The 16,009-nt window shown below is 38.6% G+C and overlaps 2 protein-coding genes across 3 annotated transcripts; both read right to left on the bottom strand.

The window, feature by feature from the left end:
• Nucleotides 1-2,072: 2,072 nt before the first annotated feature.
• Nucleotides 2,073-6,456, bottom strand: necap2 (NECAP endocytosis associated 2). 2 transcript variants are annotated; one of them, XM_066671903.1, is made up of 9 exons: nt 6,304-6,448; nt 6,172-6,204; nt 4,939-5,039; nt 4,681-4,785; nt 4,321-4,402; nt 3,994-4,102; nt 3,613-3,775; nt 3,298-3,382; nt 2,073-3,220 (listed from the first exon to the last, which is right to left on the bottom strand). In XM_066671903.1, exons 3-9 carry the CDS (start codon nt 4,994-4,996, stop codon nt 3,178-3,180), a joined length of 645 nt encoding a protein of 214 aa, XP_066528000.1. In that variant the 5' UTR covers nt 4,997-5,039; nt 6,172-6,204; nt 6,304-6,448; the 3' UTR covers nt 2,073-3,177. The 2 variants fall into 2 exon arrangements, with proteins under 2 accessions (XP_066528000.1, XP_066527999.1); XM_066671902.1 differs by having other exon boundaries at nt 6,172-6,456.
• A 4,787-nt stretch (nt 6,457-11,243) lies between these two features.
• Nucleotides 11,244-15,719, bottom strand: LOC136697493 (SUZ RNA-binding domain-containing-like). Its single transcript, XM_066672641.1, has 4 exons — nt 15,582-15,719; nt 14,129-14,178; nt 13,303-13,548; nt 11,244-13,099 (listed from the first exon to the last, which is right to left on the bottom strand). Exons 1-4 carry the CDS (start codon nt 15,630-15,632, stop codon nt 12,994-12,996), a joined length of 453 nt encoding a protein of 150 aa, XP_066528738.1. The 5' UTR covers nt 15,633-15,719; the 3' UTR covers nt 11,244-12,993.
• Between the last annotated feature and the right edge of the window lie 290 nt (nt 15,720-16,009).

Genomic DNA, 16,009 nt, shown 5'->3' on the forward strand with positions numbered 1-16,009 from the left:
CACAGTTATAAGAAACCATGACATTAACTTTCACTGTTACGCAGACGACACACAATTGTATATTTCAGCCAAGCCCGATGACAAACACAGATTAAAGAAAATAGAGGACTGTGTAAAAGACGTGAAAGGCTGGATGTTACGTAACTTCCTCCTTCTAAACAGCAACAAAACAGAGGTCCTGCTTTTGGGTCCAAAAGTGGCAAGAAATAAATTATCAGATTCAATTTTAAATCTAGCTGACTTTCCAATTAAACCTGGTTCAGCAGCAAAAAATCTTGGTGTCATAATTGACCCGGATTTATCATTTGATCAACACATAGGTAGTATCACTAGGACAGCTTTTTTAAATCTTCGCAATATTGCTAAGATTAGAAATGCCTTATCCCTCCAGGACGCAGAAACATTAGTACATGCCTTTATTACTTCAAGGCTTGACTACTGTAACACACTACTGTCAGGATGCACCAGCAGCAATTTAAGAAAACTTCAACTAGTTCAAAATGCTGCAGCTAGGGTCCTCACTAAAACTAGAAAATTTGAACATATCAGCCCAGTTTTATCATCACTTCATTGGCTGCCTGTTAAATTCCGCATTGACTACAAAATTTTGTTATTAACATATAAAGCTCTACATGGGCTTGCTCCTGAATACCTTCAAGATACAATTTCCTATTATGAGCCTCCACGTTCACTCAGATCACAGAATACTGGATTTTTAATTGTTCCCAGAATTCAGAAGGCCTCAGCTGGGGGAAGAGCCTTTTCTTATAAAGCCCCCAGACTCTGGAATGATCTTCCAGAAAATGTTCGGGACTCAGACACAGTCGCAATCTTCAAATCTAGGCTAAAAACACATTTGTTTAGTTTATCTTTTGGTAGCTAATACTCCCCCATAGATAAAGGCGGCAGATCCGGGGGGTCCATGGACACAGGGAATTATAGTAAATTGAGATGCTGGTGCTGTCGTCCTGCCGCTTCTCGCGATCACTCAGGTTTGTTGACGGTGGAGCGGAGGGATGCCAGTGTTTCAGGATGCTCCCGTGTCTGTGTGTCCTCCTGGTTCTCTCCTTTTAGTTAAAGCTGTCATAGTCAGATCTGCCGGAGTCATTAGCCACACTCTGGAAATTTTCATATTTTCTACTTTACAAACACAAAACAGTTCAAAAATAATTCCATCCCTTTACATCTTTCCGACTAAACGACTGCCCACCTGTCTGTCTGGACACTGATGGATGACTGTCGAGACCCTCCTCCACGCTTCAGACCAGCTGCCCACGCTCCAGCAACCACCAAGTGCCTTGAAGCTGTCCCTACACTGAAGTTCTCATGGACTACTAACTATCATCACCAGTAGATTGACCAGAGGAGGATGGGTCACCCCTTGTGAGCCTTGGTTCCTCCCAAGGTTTCTTCCTCAGCTGGGGGAGTTTTTCCTTGCCACTGTCGCCCCTGGCTTGCTCACTTGAGGGTTTTACATTTGTTTTTACATTTCATGTCAAATCTTTGTCTTACTGGAATTCTGTGAAGCTGCTTTGTGACAACATCAGTTGTGAAAAGCGCTATATAAATAAATTTGATTTGATTTTGATTTGATTGATTGAAATGTGTACAAATCTGTTTTTCTGTTTGGATTCCTTTGGTCTATAGTAAAACTGAATTAAATGTTTAATAGCTGACAATGGTAGTGGATGAAACCAGATAAACTCCTCTAAAACCTCGTTGACTGTGACTACTGGTAATGGTGGTGGGGATGCTGCTGGTGTCTGACCATAGTTTCAACAAACTGAAACATATTTTATTCCTGTTAGAGACACCACCACCGCTATAAAAAATCCATAAGACTCCACAAGTTCTCTACAATCAATCAAATTCACACTGAAGCACTCTTCACCACAAAACATATCAGCAGAATTTCCCATTAAACCCACAACAGGGACGAAGAGCTAATTAAAAATACTTAAGCAGATTCTTTTCTTCATAAGCCCAAGAATATCTTAGTCCAATCAATATACAACATACACAGGAGATCAATAATTGTGGCAGACACAAGAAAGAGGAACAGCACCTGAGAGGAAAGGAGACATGTTTTATTTACAAATAAATGTTGCTTTACATTTTATACAAGTGATTCCATCATTAAAGGCACTTGGGAAGAGTTTAAAATCAAAAGTTATTACCACAAATATACTAATTTAATAAAAGCATCACAAGAAAATAATTTGTGTCTTTCTGTTTGTGTGTATGCGCCAGGAGAATTTGTGTCAGCATATTTTATAATCTATAAACAAACACTAAAAAAGCTAAAAACCACAGGGTTCTTCTGGGATCAGAGTTCTGCTAAACTCAGTCCAAACTTAAGTCAAAAATTCAGGCAGATCTGAGCTTTATTTAAAAAATAATCCATGGATTAATCTCTATCTCCATTTTTAATGATCAGGTCGTAGATCAGGCTGAGATATACTGCAGTATTCCTTTAGTCTGAGTTCAGCACTAATAAATCCACATGATTTTGTACTGAGTTAACCCCCAGTGATAAAGTCAGATGGGAGATATAGGATTTCTCTGTGGAAATATTGTCTACTACCAGGATCGTCCATGACACCCCAAACAAAACAATTCAAAAGAAAAACAACCTCTGCTGTGTAACTCAATACCCCTTCAGTCTGAAAAAAAAAAAAAAATAAAAAAAGCACACCACACAAACCAGAAAATCAACTTCTCACAAAAACGCCTGAGTTTTTCATCAGGTAAAAACAAAACCAGAAACTGAAAAGACACAAAAAGAAAAAAAACAACAACAATACTTTCTCAAAAGAAAGGGGAATGCTGTAAAGAACAATGATGTTTTACACTCATCCGACCTGCAGTTACTCCAGCCTGCAGGAAAGCAATGTGTGTGTGTGTGTGTACGAGCGTGTGTGTGCAAGTGTGTATAGGGGGATAGAGAGAGTGAGGAAGAAACAGGGACTGTGTAAGAGATGAATAAAGAGATACTATAAGTGTTGAAGATGGAGGGAGAGAGAAAAAGAGAGATTGGGAAATGTCTAATGCAATTCAGTGTTTCTGTCCAGTCTTTTTTTTTTTGTTTTTTTTTGGTGTGTGTGTGTGTGTTTGTGTGTGTGTGTGTTCGTGTGTGTGTGTGTTCGTGTGTGTGTGTGTTCGTTCCCTTCAGCTCAGTTAGAACTGCACCCATCCGGACTTCACAGGTTCTTGAGTAGTGCTGTGGGGGGTGGAGATAACATTATTTACAGGTCCGTCTGATCTTAGCAGTAATGACCTTAGTGACCAGATACTCACCCTGATCCAGCTGCAGTGAAATCCCCCCATAAGTCCTGGGATGGCTGAGTAGGGGCCGAAGGAGACCCAAAATCCAGAAGCAAACCTGAGAGAGGAGGACAACACCATCAGAAGAACATACTACTATGACAGCCAACAAACTGGAAATCACTCTGACCATACTGATCAGATTTGGACTCAAATCTGATTTGCTGGCAGCAAGACCAGGGCTCAGAGACGACAGACAAGCCGCTGCTTTGTGGGATGATGTGTGTTCATTTAAACACACAGGTAGCCTTACATTACTCATGTGTACAGATATTTTTATTGTTGTACCTGCGTTTGTTTGGGAAGGAACTGCTGCAGGCGGGCTGTGGGGTGTCAGCTGTGAGCTGGGGGGAGGAAGAACACCCCCTTTAGCTCCAGGAGGAGGAGGGAGGAGACCACTGCCCCCAGGGCGAGTTTTTCCACCCCCCACAGCATCCTTCTTCTTTATATTCTGAGAGAGGAAGAAGAGTGGATAGAGAGAGAGAGAGAGATTGATTATGATATAATAGTGTGGGTTTATGAATTCCTGAATTTAAATCCAGATCATAAACATTATGTTGTAACAGATGTCAGGATTGTGCCGAGTGCTGTCTCACACAGAAGGAGACGTTTTTGAACCAATAGCACAAAGCTCTTGTATCTTTCTCTAAACACCTGTTGTTCCCTCACCCCAAGACTGATCTTAATGGTCTGTCCCTCTTTAAAACCCAGGTCCAGCTTAGGAGCTGAACTCTGATTGGCCTCCTGCTTTGCCAACTCACTCTCCTGTTTCACCCACCTGTGAAAGTGAGAGACAGAGAGAGAGAGAGAGAGAGAGAGAGAGAGAGAGAGAGAGAGAGAGAGAGAGAGAGAGAGACTTTTAAAGAGAAATTAAAGTGAAACTGCTTTCATGTCTCATACAGCACAGTGCGCGTCCACGCACACACACACACAAAACGAATGTGTCATTTAAATAAATATGATTTCAAAGAATACATAAATTATTAAGGCACCCACTTGAAATGGTCCTGCAGCGCCACGTTGAAATCAAACGAGTCTCCGCGGTCAGCAAAGCCAATCCCAATGAACGCATGCCGTCCTAAACCAGAGAGTCATTCAACGTAATAAACATACAGAAACATGTCAGGAATTTATACAGTAATGTAAATATTTTATGAAATAGAGGCCAGCGTGTGTAGCTACAAGGCTTTAATTAAACTGGATGCCCAGAGTAGACAGAATGGAGCTTATTACACAGTTCTGTACATAGTAATAACAAAGGGCAATAGATGTTATGGCACCGCGACCCTGAAATGGAGAAGCGGAGAAGAAAATGATGATGTTGAATAGATGTTATGGTCAGAATTATGTTCTCACCGTTCCCGTCCTCTATCCTGATCACAAAATAGCGACTGGAGTCTGTCACAGCTTCCACAGCAGAACCTGGATACTGCTCCACTGGAGCCTGGGCAAACAGCTCCCCTGCAACAACAACCACAACAATACAATATTATTATTATTATTATTAATAATAATAATAATAATAATAATATGATGCACTATATAGTGATCATTTAATACCAAATGCTCCATTTTTGTAAATACGTACAAACACACACACACACACAAACACACCTGTGTTCTTGTCCTCAAGTTTAATAAATGCAGTTTTATTCTTGGCTGTAATTTTCATTCGTCCGCTCCAGGCTGGCTCATCCAGCTTCCACTCAGATGCCCTGCGCTCGAAATATTTATACAAATTGTCTTTATTCCAGCAATAACTGAGAAATGTGTTCATTTCACACTGCTCACAGAACAGATAAATCTTTAATACAGAGATACTGGAGAAAGTATTCAATGTTTCATAAATATGGTCCACAAAGTCTCAGACACAACATTTACGCCGTAAGAGCGGCTGAGTACTAACACAAATCTGTGTGTCTGCTACTACACACAGACCCTGAGCTCATACAGACTCTAGCTAAACAATAAAACCGAATGTTTTATATTATTGCACTTAATAATTACATTAAACCCACTGTTTTAAAGGCCACGTGTTTTCACTGATTGGTCAGTGTAGCAGAGAGGGTGGGGACATATGATATGATTGGTTAACATAAATTATCCTTGCCCACAGGCTCTTGCTGATGTCATCATGAGTCTTAGAGCATTTCACAAGAAGAGTTACCTGATCTTGTGCAATGATGTCTACTCAGTACAAACCAGAACCAGCACCAGAACCACAATCCATTCTCACTTCAGCTGGAGTTTAAAATATTTATTGTATAAATTATTGTTTTTTATTATTGGTATTGATGACATCACGGGATGACGGTCCTATTATTTTCTGAGAAATTGATAATAAAAATATTAATTGTAATTATACATATTAGAAAACATCGGACTTCTAGGCATCTGTAGTGTCATGTGATTTTTAACGTTAGTTCCTGGTAATGTTTTTAACAAAAAACCCACCTAAAACAGAATACATTATCACAAAAACAAACGCTTTTAGAAAAATAAGCATCCACAAACCACCAACAACTGCCTAAAAACAGTCATGATCAAAGTGAAAATAATAAGAGCTGATTAAAAAAAAAAGTCTTTTGTCCATAAATCACTTAATCGAACTTTCCGTGCCACCTTAATTGTTGCAACAGAATGGAACTTCTGCACTGGTTTAAGGTGGAACGGCGAGTTCGAGGGGAAAAAGCAGGTACATTTTCAAACTTAAAGTTATCTAAATCTAAAATAAATCGTGAAATACACTGTTTGAATCACTTTACACTTTTCTAGAGTCTCCTAAAGTTAACACCAAGCTCCAAAACTGGAGAAAATACGTTTTTAAACTGTTAAAACTTTTCTCACCGGTATCCGCGGTTTGTTGATCTCGGCGGAATCCTGTAAACATGAACCTCCGGTTTAACACACAACACAGATTCATAATCTTCTGCCATGGTTTTAGATTTAAAAAGTGTCCTTTAAACCAGATACAATCACCTGTTACTCCGTATCTCTGCGTGTGTGTATGTGTTATGTGGGACAACTGTACACTGCTCTTCCGCCCAGTGCTTTTTGACACCAGTAAAAGTCCAGGGTGAAGCGAAATAAATTAGGATTAAACGTTATAAACACGTTATTAACACTACTGTGACACTTTTAAAAAATCAAACATTTTAAAAACAAATTTTCCAGTAGCAGTTCTGCTTTTGCGTCTTTTAGGCAAAACCTTAAAGGGCCACGATCCTATATATTTTATTATTAAATTAATTTACACTACCGAGTTCCTTTTGTGAATTTTGCTCAGTTTTTTTTAACTTAAAAAAAATCATCATCATGTATTTTCATTTTTACCATTTAAATACGACCTGTTTACCCTTTGTGTATACACAGACAATGTTTGGGGTACTGTGCCTTTAAGACTGCGTGTGTGTCTTGTCATCTGTAGTTCTATCATTTCTAACTGTAGTCCACCTGTGTGGCTTTGTATACTTTGTCAGTCCCCTGTTCTTTAAAAGCCGCGATACCACGCAGAGCAGGTATGATTTGGGTGGTGGAGCACTCTCAGTGCTGCAGTGATACTGACGTGGTAATGGTGGTTTTAGTCCAAGTTGTGCTTTTAAGATTGGGTCAGACACAGCAGTGCTGCTGGAGTTTTAAACACTGTGCTGTCTCAATCTCTATGATTAATTGTTTTAACATTTTAGTAGTTACTTTTTAATTTGCGAAATAAAAACCATTTTCACAGCAAAGTTCCAGAATAAAGTTTATTTTAAGCCAAACGAGCAGAGTGATGTGTTGAAAGTGGTTTAGTGAACAGACACTGAAACATTTAAGTAGAAAATGTGTTTTTATGACAACAAATGACCAATGGAGAGACTGTATGGTTGTAAACAAATCATAAAACATCCAGCAGTAAAACAGAATCACACTGACAGTTTTCCTGACCAATCCACTTAATTAACCGTAATTTGGAAGAGACTGGGACTTTGTATACAACCAAAAAAAATCTCTCCATTATCCAAGAGTCATGTATTGATACAGTGCAAATATGAATAAAATCCCCCTTGGAACAGCTTTAGAGCATCTATTATCTGAGATATACTGTAACTGACCAAGCATTAACCAGCACATAAGCTTTATTTCTAACTCAAACATCAATTCCCATCAGGTCACATAGGTGCAGAAAAAAAGCAGAAATTCATGAAGAAAAAAAAAAAATCTACAGTTGTTTTACAGGCACAAAAACTTTTCAGTTTTCTGCTAAATACACAGCTCCCAAACACCAAGCCATTCACTTGCTTTCATGGCACTTAAGTTTGAGTTCATTAGTGTTTTTGTATTAATTGCACCAGCCACATCTGGATACTTAAAAGAACAGTAAAACCAATCACAAACACTGATTAATGCCAGACAGCAGCACCTCCTTTAAGACAAAGTGAGAACTGGAAGGTTCACACATGGACACCCTTTTAACTTTGGCTCAATTTAGTCTAACAGAAATCCGGTAGTGTGTTTCAATAAGAATATACTGGATAACTTTTACCCAAACCAAAGGTTCAACAGGGTCCCAACATCTACATGTGCAGAACAAGCCAGAATTAGGTGCTTAGGCAACTACCTACTGGCTTCTATTAAAAGTGAGTTCTCAGTGGAATTTCTGTCATTTCCATCAATAATTTTGTCTGTGATAAACAGAATACACCATGTGACATGGCTTATACAGAATAGACTGAAATTCAAGGCAGTATTCCTTTAATTATTTTGGTATAAATAGAGAAATCTCTTGTCGAATCATCACCAGAGATCTCTCAGTTAACCAGAAGAGTTTTCCAACAGGTCAAACATGAGCCTTAGAAAAGCAATGTTCCTACTGGACAGTGCTTGATGTTTAGCTAAAATAACATAGTTAACTAAGAAATACTGCTTTTTGAAACTTCTGATTGTTGTTTCTATCCCTGTCATAAGAACAGTTTTCTTCAATTTTAGCATGTTGCCTGCAGTAGAAGCTTCTGAAAGATATATTATGAGAAAATAAGGTTTATTCCAGCCACAAAAAAAACAGGCCTTAAACCCTGCGAGTATCTAGAACCACTGAACTATAATCAACAGAAATGACAACAAGTGCAGCCTAAAGTGTAACAATAAAAGCATGTACATCTAACAGCAAGCAGTAGTGACCACAGTAGAAAAATAGAAATGCTAAGCATTTTTCCATCAGTTAAAGGGAATTAAAACAGGCTTTTGCAGGCTTTTTCATTAAAGAATAGCTTGATGCTAAAAGTAATTTACACCAATTTCCTCCTCAAGTTAAATCAGCCAGGACATGTTTAGAGTCTGAAGTGTGTTTCTTTAGTATTAGAATTGTAGCTACAAGGCCAATGCATTTCAGACACGAAACATGGTTTAGCTACGTTTGTGTTTAAGTGTGTAAATTAATTTTTTTTCACCACACTATTCTCTCAAGGGAAGCTTTGTGTACACAAACTAACCCCAACCCTTTATTTTCCAGCATTTAATCAGAGGGCTTAATCTAAAAGAATAGGACTAACTTGTGCACAACAAACAACCATTATTGTTCTACACACACTCCTCCATATTATAAAGTGGTGCATCAAAAGACCACAGATATTAGTTTCGGGAAGATCACTTTCTGCTAAAATAAAGTAGGTCTGACCGTTTTTCCTGAGGACAGGTTACTCAGATGTTCAGTTTGGACACATGTATAAGAAAATTTCAACTGATTAACAAAAAAAGCGCTAATAATAAACTAGGGAACTTGTTTATAAATTATGAACTAGTTATAAATATACAAAAAAAGCACTACTTAATGTTTATGATCCACACAGCAATTCTGACACATTGTAATAGACAACAGGAACTGTAGGGGGCGATATGGCTTCTATTTCACTGCAGCATAAAAGAGAATGCATTAAGATTTAATGATGTTTGGCACTGCCAGTTTGAGCAAAACATGGGGAAAAAAAAAAAATTTAAAAAATAAACTGCATCAATGTGTTGTATGATAATCAATTAAATAAACAGAAAACCCTAAAATAAATGCAAGTTAAAGGGATATTTAGCATAATATATATATATATATATATATATATATATACATATATATATATATATATATATATATATATATATATATATATATATATATATATATATATATATATATAAACCAAACTGGAATTTTGCACCTGATACAACCTCAGACAATATATTTGAAGATACTTTTGCTCTCTGGCTCGAGAGTTTCCCTGTCTATAGGTTTGAACCTTATAACCAGTTCTCTCACACATGCTTATGCTCATGGATGTCAGTAACCCAACCCGAATTGGTTATATGTAGAGCCCACAAGTTTTTGGACTTTTGTTCCATGCATAAAGGCCTTAATTTAACAAAGAACGACTTCAGAGAAAACTATGGTGGGGTGGGGGGTAAATATCATAATAATACTTACCAAAATAAAAAAAAAGCAGAACTGATTAAACATGTGAATAAAAAGAAAAGAAAAAAAACTGAACCGAGTAAACATATGGGAGGGGGAAGAAAGAGGGGAAAAAAGAAAGGAAAAAAAAATTAATTAAAATAAATAAATAAATAAATAATAAAAAAAAAAACTTAAAAAAAATGTTAAAACCCCTCCTTCTGTCCGCACATGAAAACCACAATAAAACACTGCTCACATTTGACTGGTGTAAGAGTCAGAAAACAAACACAGCTCAAGAATTTGAGACTCCAACACCTTCACAAATAAAACTTAATATAGTTCAACATTGTCACTGCAAATCCATTTTAGGACCAAATTTAGCAAGCTAGCTAGCAAACTAGAACATTCATTCATTCTCTCTATAAGCAGATGTTTAATCTGCACATGGAAAAAATATCAGCAAAACCATCAGAGTCTGGATCCTACAATATGTTATGATTAAACATTAGCGCAAGTTCATCATTCTAACAGGAAATCTTACCTGAGGACGAGCTTATTAGCTTGCTTATTTACCCATCTTGCTAGGCTACTTGGCAACAAGTTAACTAGCTTGCTGTTAACTTCAATTTATTCTGCTACGCCATGAAGCTAACAAGCTTGCTAATTCACGTCTATTTATTTTGCTAAGATATTAGTAAGAAAGCCAGCTAGCTTGCCAATTCTCTTCTGATAAGTTTGTGTTCCAAGTGCACATCAAAAAAGTTGTTGAAGTTATAAAACCTTTGAATACATTTTGGAGAAAAAAAATTGTTAATAGTCTGTGCTGAACTATCCTAGCTCACACCCTTTTTAACAGTAGTGAAATGAGCTAGCCTGAAAAACTGAGCGATTTTTAACAGGCAGTTTCATGTTTAACCCACACATCTAAAAGGCTGTCAGTGAGGAAAAAAAGAAAAAGAAAAAAAAAAAACAAAAAAACAAACAAACAAAAAAAAACCTCTAATTCACATTTTCACACCCATCTAAAACCAGCTGAATCACTCCTCACAGGCCATTATAAATATGTGATAGTCAGATTGTAAAGATAGCTAACTCAGTTCTATTTTAATTATGATAAACCAAAAAGGGGGTATTCCACTTGGTTTAGCTAGATTACTAGCCTGAATAGTAAAATCACTTAACTTTATGGAACAACCCCCAGGTCTATGTTCAGACTGTGCAGTAGAAAGTTTGTCAATGAATTCTTCTGAGTAAACGAACAAAACACATCCAAAAACAGTCAATATGCTGGACTCTCCTGTTCAGGTTTGACCATTAGCTTTTGAAAAGCCACACGAGCAAACCATCTGTTCTTTACAAGTTTTTGAGTGTAATAGAGTTTTAATATAAAATAATAATAATAATAATAATATTAATAAAATTAAACACAAATATATTTACCACCAGAAAGAACCCAAACGTCCCTCTCAGAACAAGGGGTCTTACATCCACATCTTTTAAATCTCAATTTTATTTATATTATTGCTGTGTGGAGTCTGGTGGATGTTTTTCCTTCAGTCTTTGGGATACGTTTTAAAGCCCGAGTCAGGAAATAAACACCTAGAATCCCTGACACCCCCTCAAAAACAGTGTGCTATTTAACAACACGCTTTCAGTGTTATCACTTTTAACACAAAATACAGCAGGCCCTTGCGCAGACACTGTATTTATGTGTTTGATTACAAAGCCAGTGTTATATAACACATTTGATGTATTAGTTTTAACAGAACACATAGATGGACATATTTCAACGTATCTGTTTAGACAGAGCGTACTCCCTCCAGGATAAGCCCTATGACAAACATCTACTGTAAACACATATTATTTGTCGTTTGGGTGCGACCTTGTAAAGCTGTCATTATTCTAATGCTCCTGTCGTTCCAGCAGCAAAAAAGTTGATAACCGATCTGTCCTCACTCTGCCATAAATGCAGAGCTACTGTTGTGAGCTTGGACAGGGTGTTCTCTGCTGTCTAGTTGGACTAATATTATTAAGGTTGTTTTTCCAAAATGCTTATTTTTGATCAGCTACAACAGTCCAGTCCAGTCCAGGTCTGTGGTGTAGCATTTTAAACCCAAATGTTAATCTTACTTGGCTTCTTTTGGTGAATGGAACATTTGGCTGTGGTTTTTAAAGAAGCACTAGGCAGTATTTTTACTTTAAAATTACAGCTTCAAGATCATTGTGATGCTCCACTGTGTTGTAACAGTGAGAATAGAGCCTCCCTTGTTGCTACTTCAGGCACAGCACTGCAGAAACTACACTATGCAACTTTATGAGGAGGGTAGGTAACCACAAACCATCCCCAACCCCTTTTATCCTTGATGTGACGACAGTGCTCCTCAAGTTTATTACACTCTTCAGCTGTAGACAAGCAGCAAAAATAGACACGTAGTGTTACTTTAAAGCTTGTCCAGCCTAGTAACTGTGGCTGTGTAAGAAACATATTTAAGGGGATTTGTTGAGGAATTAATCCTTAGTAACACCTGAAAGCAATGACTGAGGCCAAAGTCAGATTCATGGTTGTACACTAACAAGCGCACAGGTAATGGTGGTGCACTACAGAGTATGATAGTACACCTGGTTATATATATATATATATATATATGATCAGGAGTGGTGGCCCAGAGCTGGAATCAAACTATACATCATGGTACGTCTTTAAGGGCAGGGTTAATGACCCCTGGTCTTTACAGTGATTAAAATTACAGCTTTCAGCGTTAACCACAGTAGAAATCACAGTCTAGATCAGATTAACACTGTCAATATCCCAATGTTTCCAAACGTAAACCTGTAGCCATTCCTGACTGGGGCTTTCACACCAGTCCCCCGCCATGCTGGAGTGTGTATTTCAACTCCAAACTGTGAGTAAGGGGAGTGTTACTGAGAACCGCACAGTGTTTAGAATCCTGAACAGAGAGAGAAATGGCCCTATTGAAATGTGGCCCAACAAGAGCCAAGATTTGCTTCACCCTGTGGTGTGCTGAGGAGATGTTTTGTACGTCCGTCAGGAAAACAGAAGAAAAGAAGAGATGAGGGATGGACCAGAACAGCCCAGCTCACAGTCCTCCCTCCATTCCTCCACAGAGCTCCTGAAAATCTACTTTAATTCTGTCTCCAAATCATTTAACTCACTCCTGCACAGGGGAGAATCTTCAAGTCTCTGTCACTCTCTATATTTCTATGTCTCTTGCCCTCTTGCACTCGCTCTATCTGCTCAGGCGGAAGCCTGTGGTTCCATCCGGTCCGAGTGGTTGGCGAATAATGTGATTATTCGGCCGCTGAGATTCAGGCACCAACAGAGCTCTTGCTGACCTGAGAGGACAGAAAGGAAGCGAGATAGAATAGAGATGAATTGTTTATATACATAATTAAAATTAGGATACAATTAGTCACCATTGCTGTGAAGATTTGATGGCAATTCTCCACATAAACATCAGTGTGTTCATGTGCTGATGTTGGGTGAAAAGGTCTGGATTTGGACACAGCTAAGCTAGATTTACAGGCGTGTTTCTCACCTGTCTGTGTCTGATTGTTCCTGAGATGGTTCCTCTGCACTACCCAGAATTCTCCTGCGTGCCTCTGCGTACTCTGCCTCTCTCTGTGCGAGAGATTTGACCTGCAGCGCTGGTCTTGACGTCAGCTGTGTTCCCAAAGCATCGTTACTCTGCGGACGCTTCAGGATCCGGATCTGAGGAGGAGGAGCAGCAGGCAGAGAGTCATCCTGAATGACCATCGCCGTCCTTACTGGAAAATGCTGGACACTGCAGGGAAGAGGAAGAAGGGATCAGACAGTGACGATAACATGAGTCACACTGTCCATCTGTTGTTATGCATACTTTGTAAGCCCCCTCTCCCCTTGTTCTTCAGTGGTCAGGAACCCCACAGGGTGGTGGATCATTCTCAGAGCTGCAGTGACACTGCCCTGGTGGTGGTGTTAGTGTGTGTTGTGCTGGTACAAGTTGATCAGACATAGCGGTTCTGCTAGAGTTTTCAAAACCCTTTTTAAAGTGTCACTGCTGGACAAGAATGACCCACCACTTAAATCATGCCTGCTCTGTGGGGGACCTGAACACTGAATAAAGGGGGCTAACAAGGTCTGCAGAGTAGCAGATAAATTAATCTCCATGTTTGCAGAGTTACAGTGTGACCCTGTGTTTTCAGTGAAGCTGATGAAAAAGAAAAACGAGTAAAAACGGAACGAGAAACCATACACAGAGGGGGAAAAATTGTATATGAGGAAACCAACGTGAATAAATCAGTAGTGATTTCTGACTAATCACGGTTCACTCTTTCAACAATTTAATCACAGTTTTAAAAGTGTTTCACACTGTTTCAACTCACTTTGATTTCTGACTGATCTTCAGTTTGGCCTCCAGTCGTCTCTCGATCTCCTGCAGATAAAACACAAGGGATCAGACCTTCACAAGTGTTCAGCCGTTCACCTGCCATGTTTGTACTGAGGCTCAGGAAAACAGAGTATTTAAACCTTCAATAGCTCAATTTACCCAGATAACTTGAGCCCAAAGAATATTCTAAATACCCACTGGTCTTTCGTTTTACCTCAGGTTTTCAACCTCTGACAAGTTCATCGAACAATCCTGCAATTCTTAAAAATTACTTGAATAATTAAAAGTTTGAAGTGTAAACAAAGATGGAGAACGGGGAGTCAGACCAGTGAACAGGGGAGGGGAACAGAACCAGACATTCTCCTTGCAGAAAGTGAGTACAGTAAACAGTGGGGGACAATAGAGGAGAATGGATTCCAGCTGTGAAAGAAGCAGTCAGTGAAATGAGCAGATTTATTTATTAAATGCATCCACACGACATGACAACTAAACCTGTCAGTGCAGCCTCTGACTGCAAAAACTATAGTTTTGTTGAATTGATCATTCGTGATCATTAATTATCCTGTGTATCCTGTGAAACTACATACCCTCTTCTGAATAAAAGGTTCTTGCACAGATTCAGGGTTTAAATATTAATCACAATCTGGTCCTGATGTGGAAGAGAACTGAGTGTTTATTCCTGAAATCTATACCATGGTATGACCTAAGCAACACACTGCATTCCACAATTACACTGTGGTTGTGTTTGCCCCATTACATATGCAACAATTTATTCAGAGATTATTCTCAGAATTCTGACTTTATTCTCGGAATCTTTTTTCCCCCAATGCCGTGGCACTAAAACTCCGTCCTAGTGGGGGATACAATGCTCTCTGCAATGAACATTTTACGCCAGAACAAACCCCATCCCTTAGTTAACGCCCCGAAAACTTATTTAGTACGGAGTTTATAAATTTCAGTGTAGTTTCCCTGTAATCCACAATAAAATCATGGAAATCCGTAAAATGTTGTGTTCAACCGGAGTCCAAACAGGAGTGGAGATTTGTTTAAAAAAAAAAAAAAAAAAAAAAAAAAACAGCAGATAAACTTATATAGTTGAACTTGGCTTCTTTTTTGGAATTCTCCGTTCCACCTTAAATAACGCATCAGTTTATTCACTATTTAAGGTGGAACGGAGATTCTCCGTTAAAGCTAAAGCCACGTTGAACACAGAACTAAAGGTAAATAAAAACACCAAGACGTTTTAACCACACTAACTAGACTTTCATACCAACAAAAACAAACAATTTAAACACTTAATAATTTTTTCTAATAAAGAAAAATATCCCCTGTAAACAGTAAATACTGAGGGAGCTGCTCTGAAAGGCCTCCAGCATCAGGAGCTAAAAATACTCAGATATCAGATTTAAAACACGGTTTAAAAAACATGACAAATCTCTGCTGCTCACTCCGCTTTCCGCTGCGTCCTCCCAGTTGTCAGAGACATCGTCATCCTCCATCGTTTTGTTTAATTTAGCTCAGGTTTACAACTCGAGCTCAACAAACCCAGACTCACGGCGCTACTTTTATTATTGAGGGCTTGGATACGATGCCCTTTAATGCCACCTGGTGGCGACCGTGTGTCACAGTTTTACTTTATATATTATATTACTCACTCAGGTCATCGATTAACACCCTGTACATCAATACCACATATTTAAAAGTTATTTCCCAAGAATTCAACCCCATAATATATTCAGATGGGCTTGAAACCTATTCAGTAGGGATTAAATGTGCAGGGGGGGGGGGTCCAGGGAGCGTTCCCCTTTTACGATAGCTCCTCTGTAATTTCATTTCCAACTGGATCGGTCTTGGCAGTGTTCCTCTCCCTCCACCC

The sequence above is a fragment of the Hoplias malabaricus genome, chromosome 5 (genome assembly GCF_029633855.1).
Source record: "Hoplias malabaricus isolate fHopMal1 chromosome 5, fHopMal1.hap1, whole genome shotgun sequence".
In the NCBI taxonomy this organism is placed as follows: domain Eukaryota; kingdom Metazoa; phylum Chordata; class Actinopteri; order Characiformes; family Erythrinidae; genus Hoplias; species Hoplias malabaricus.

Coding starts and splice junctions, on each gene's coding strand:
- necap2 (XM_066671902.1), bottom strand. CDS start 6,260: ATGGCAGAAGATTATGAATCTGTGTTGTGTGTTAAACCGGAGGTTCAT. Junction 3,383..3,612: donor TCCTTCCCAAACAAACGCAG/GTACAACAATAA, acceptor CTCCTCTCTCAG/GTTTGCTTCTGGATTTTGGG. Junction 3,221..3,297: donor TTCACTGCAGCTGGATCAGG/GTGAGTATCTGG, acceptor CACCCCCCACAG/CACTACTCAAGAACCTGTGA.
- LOC136697493 (XM_066672641.1), bottom strand. CDS start 15,632: ATGGAGGATGACGATGTCTCTGACAACTGGGAGGACGCAGCGGAAAGC. Junction 13,549..14,128: donor AAGATCAGTCAGAAATCAAA/GTGAGTTGAAAC, acceptor TCTTCCCTGCAG/TGTCCAGCATTTTCCAGTAA. Junction 13,100..13,302: donor GAACAATCAGACACAGACAG/GTGAGAAACACG, acceptor CTGTCCTCTCAG/GTCAGCAAGAGCTCTGTTGG.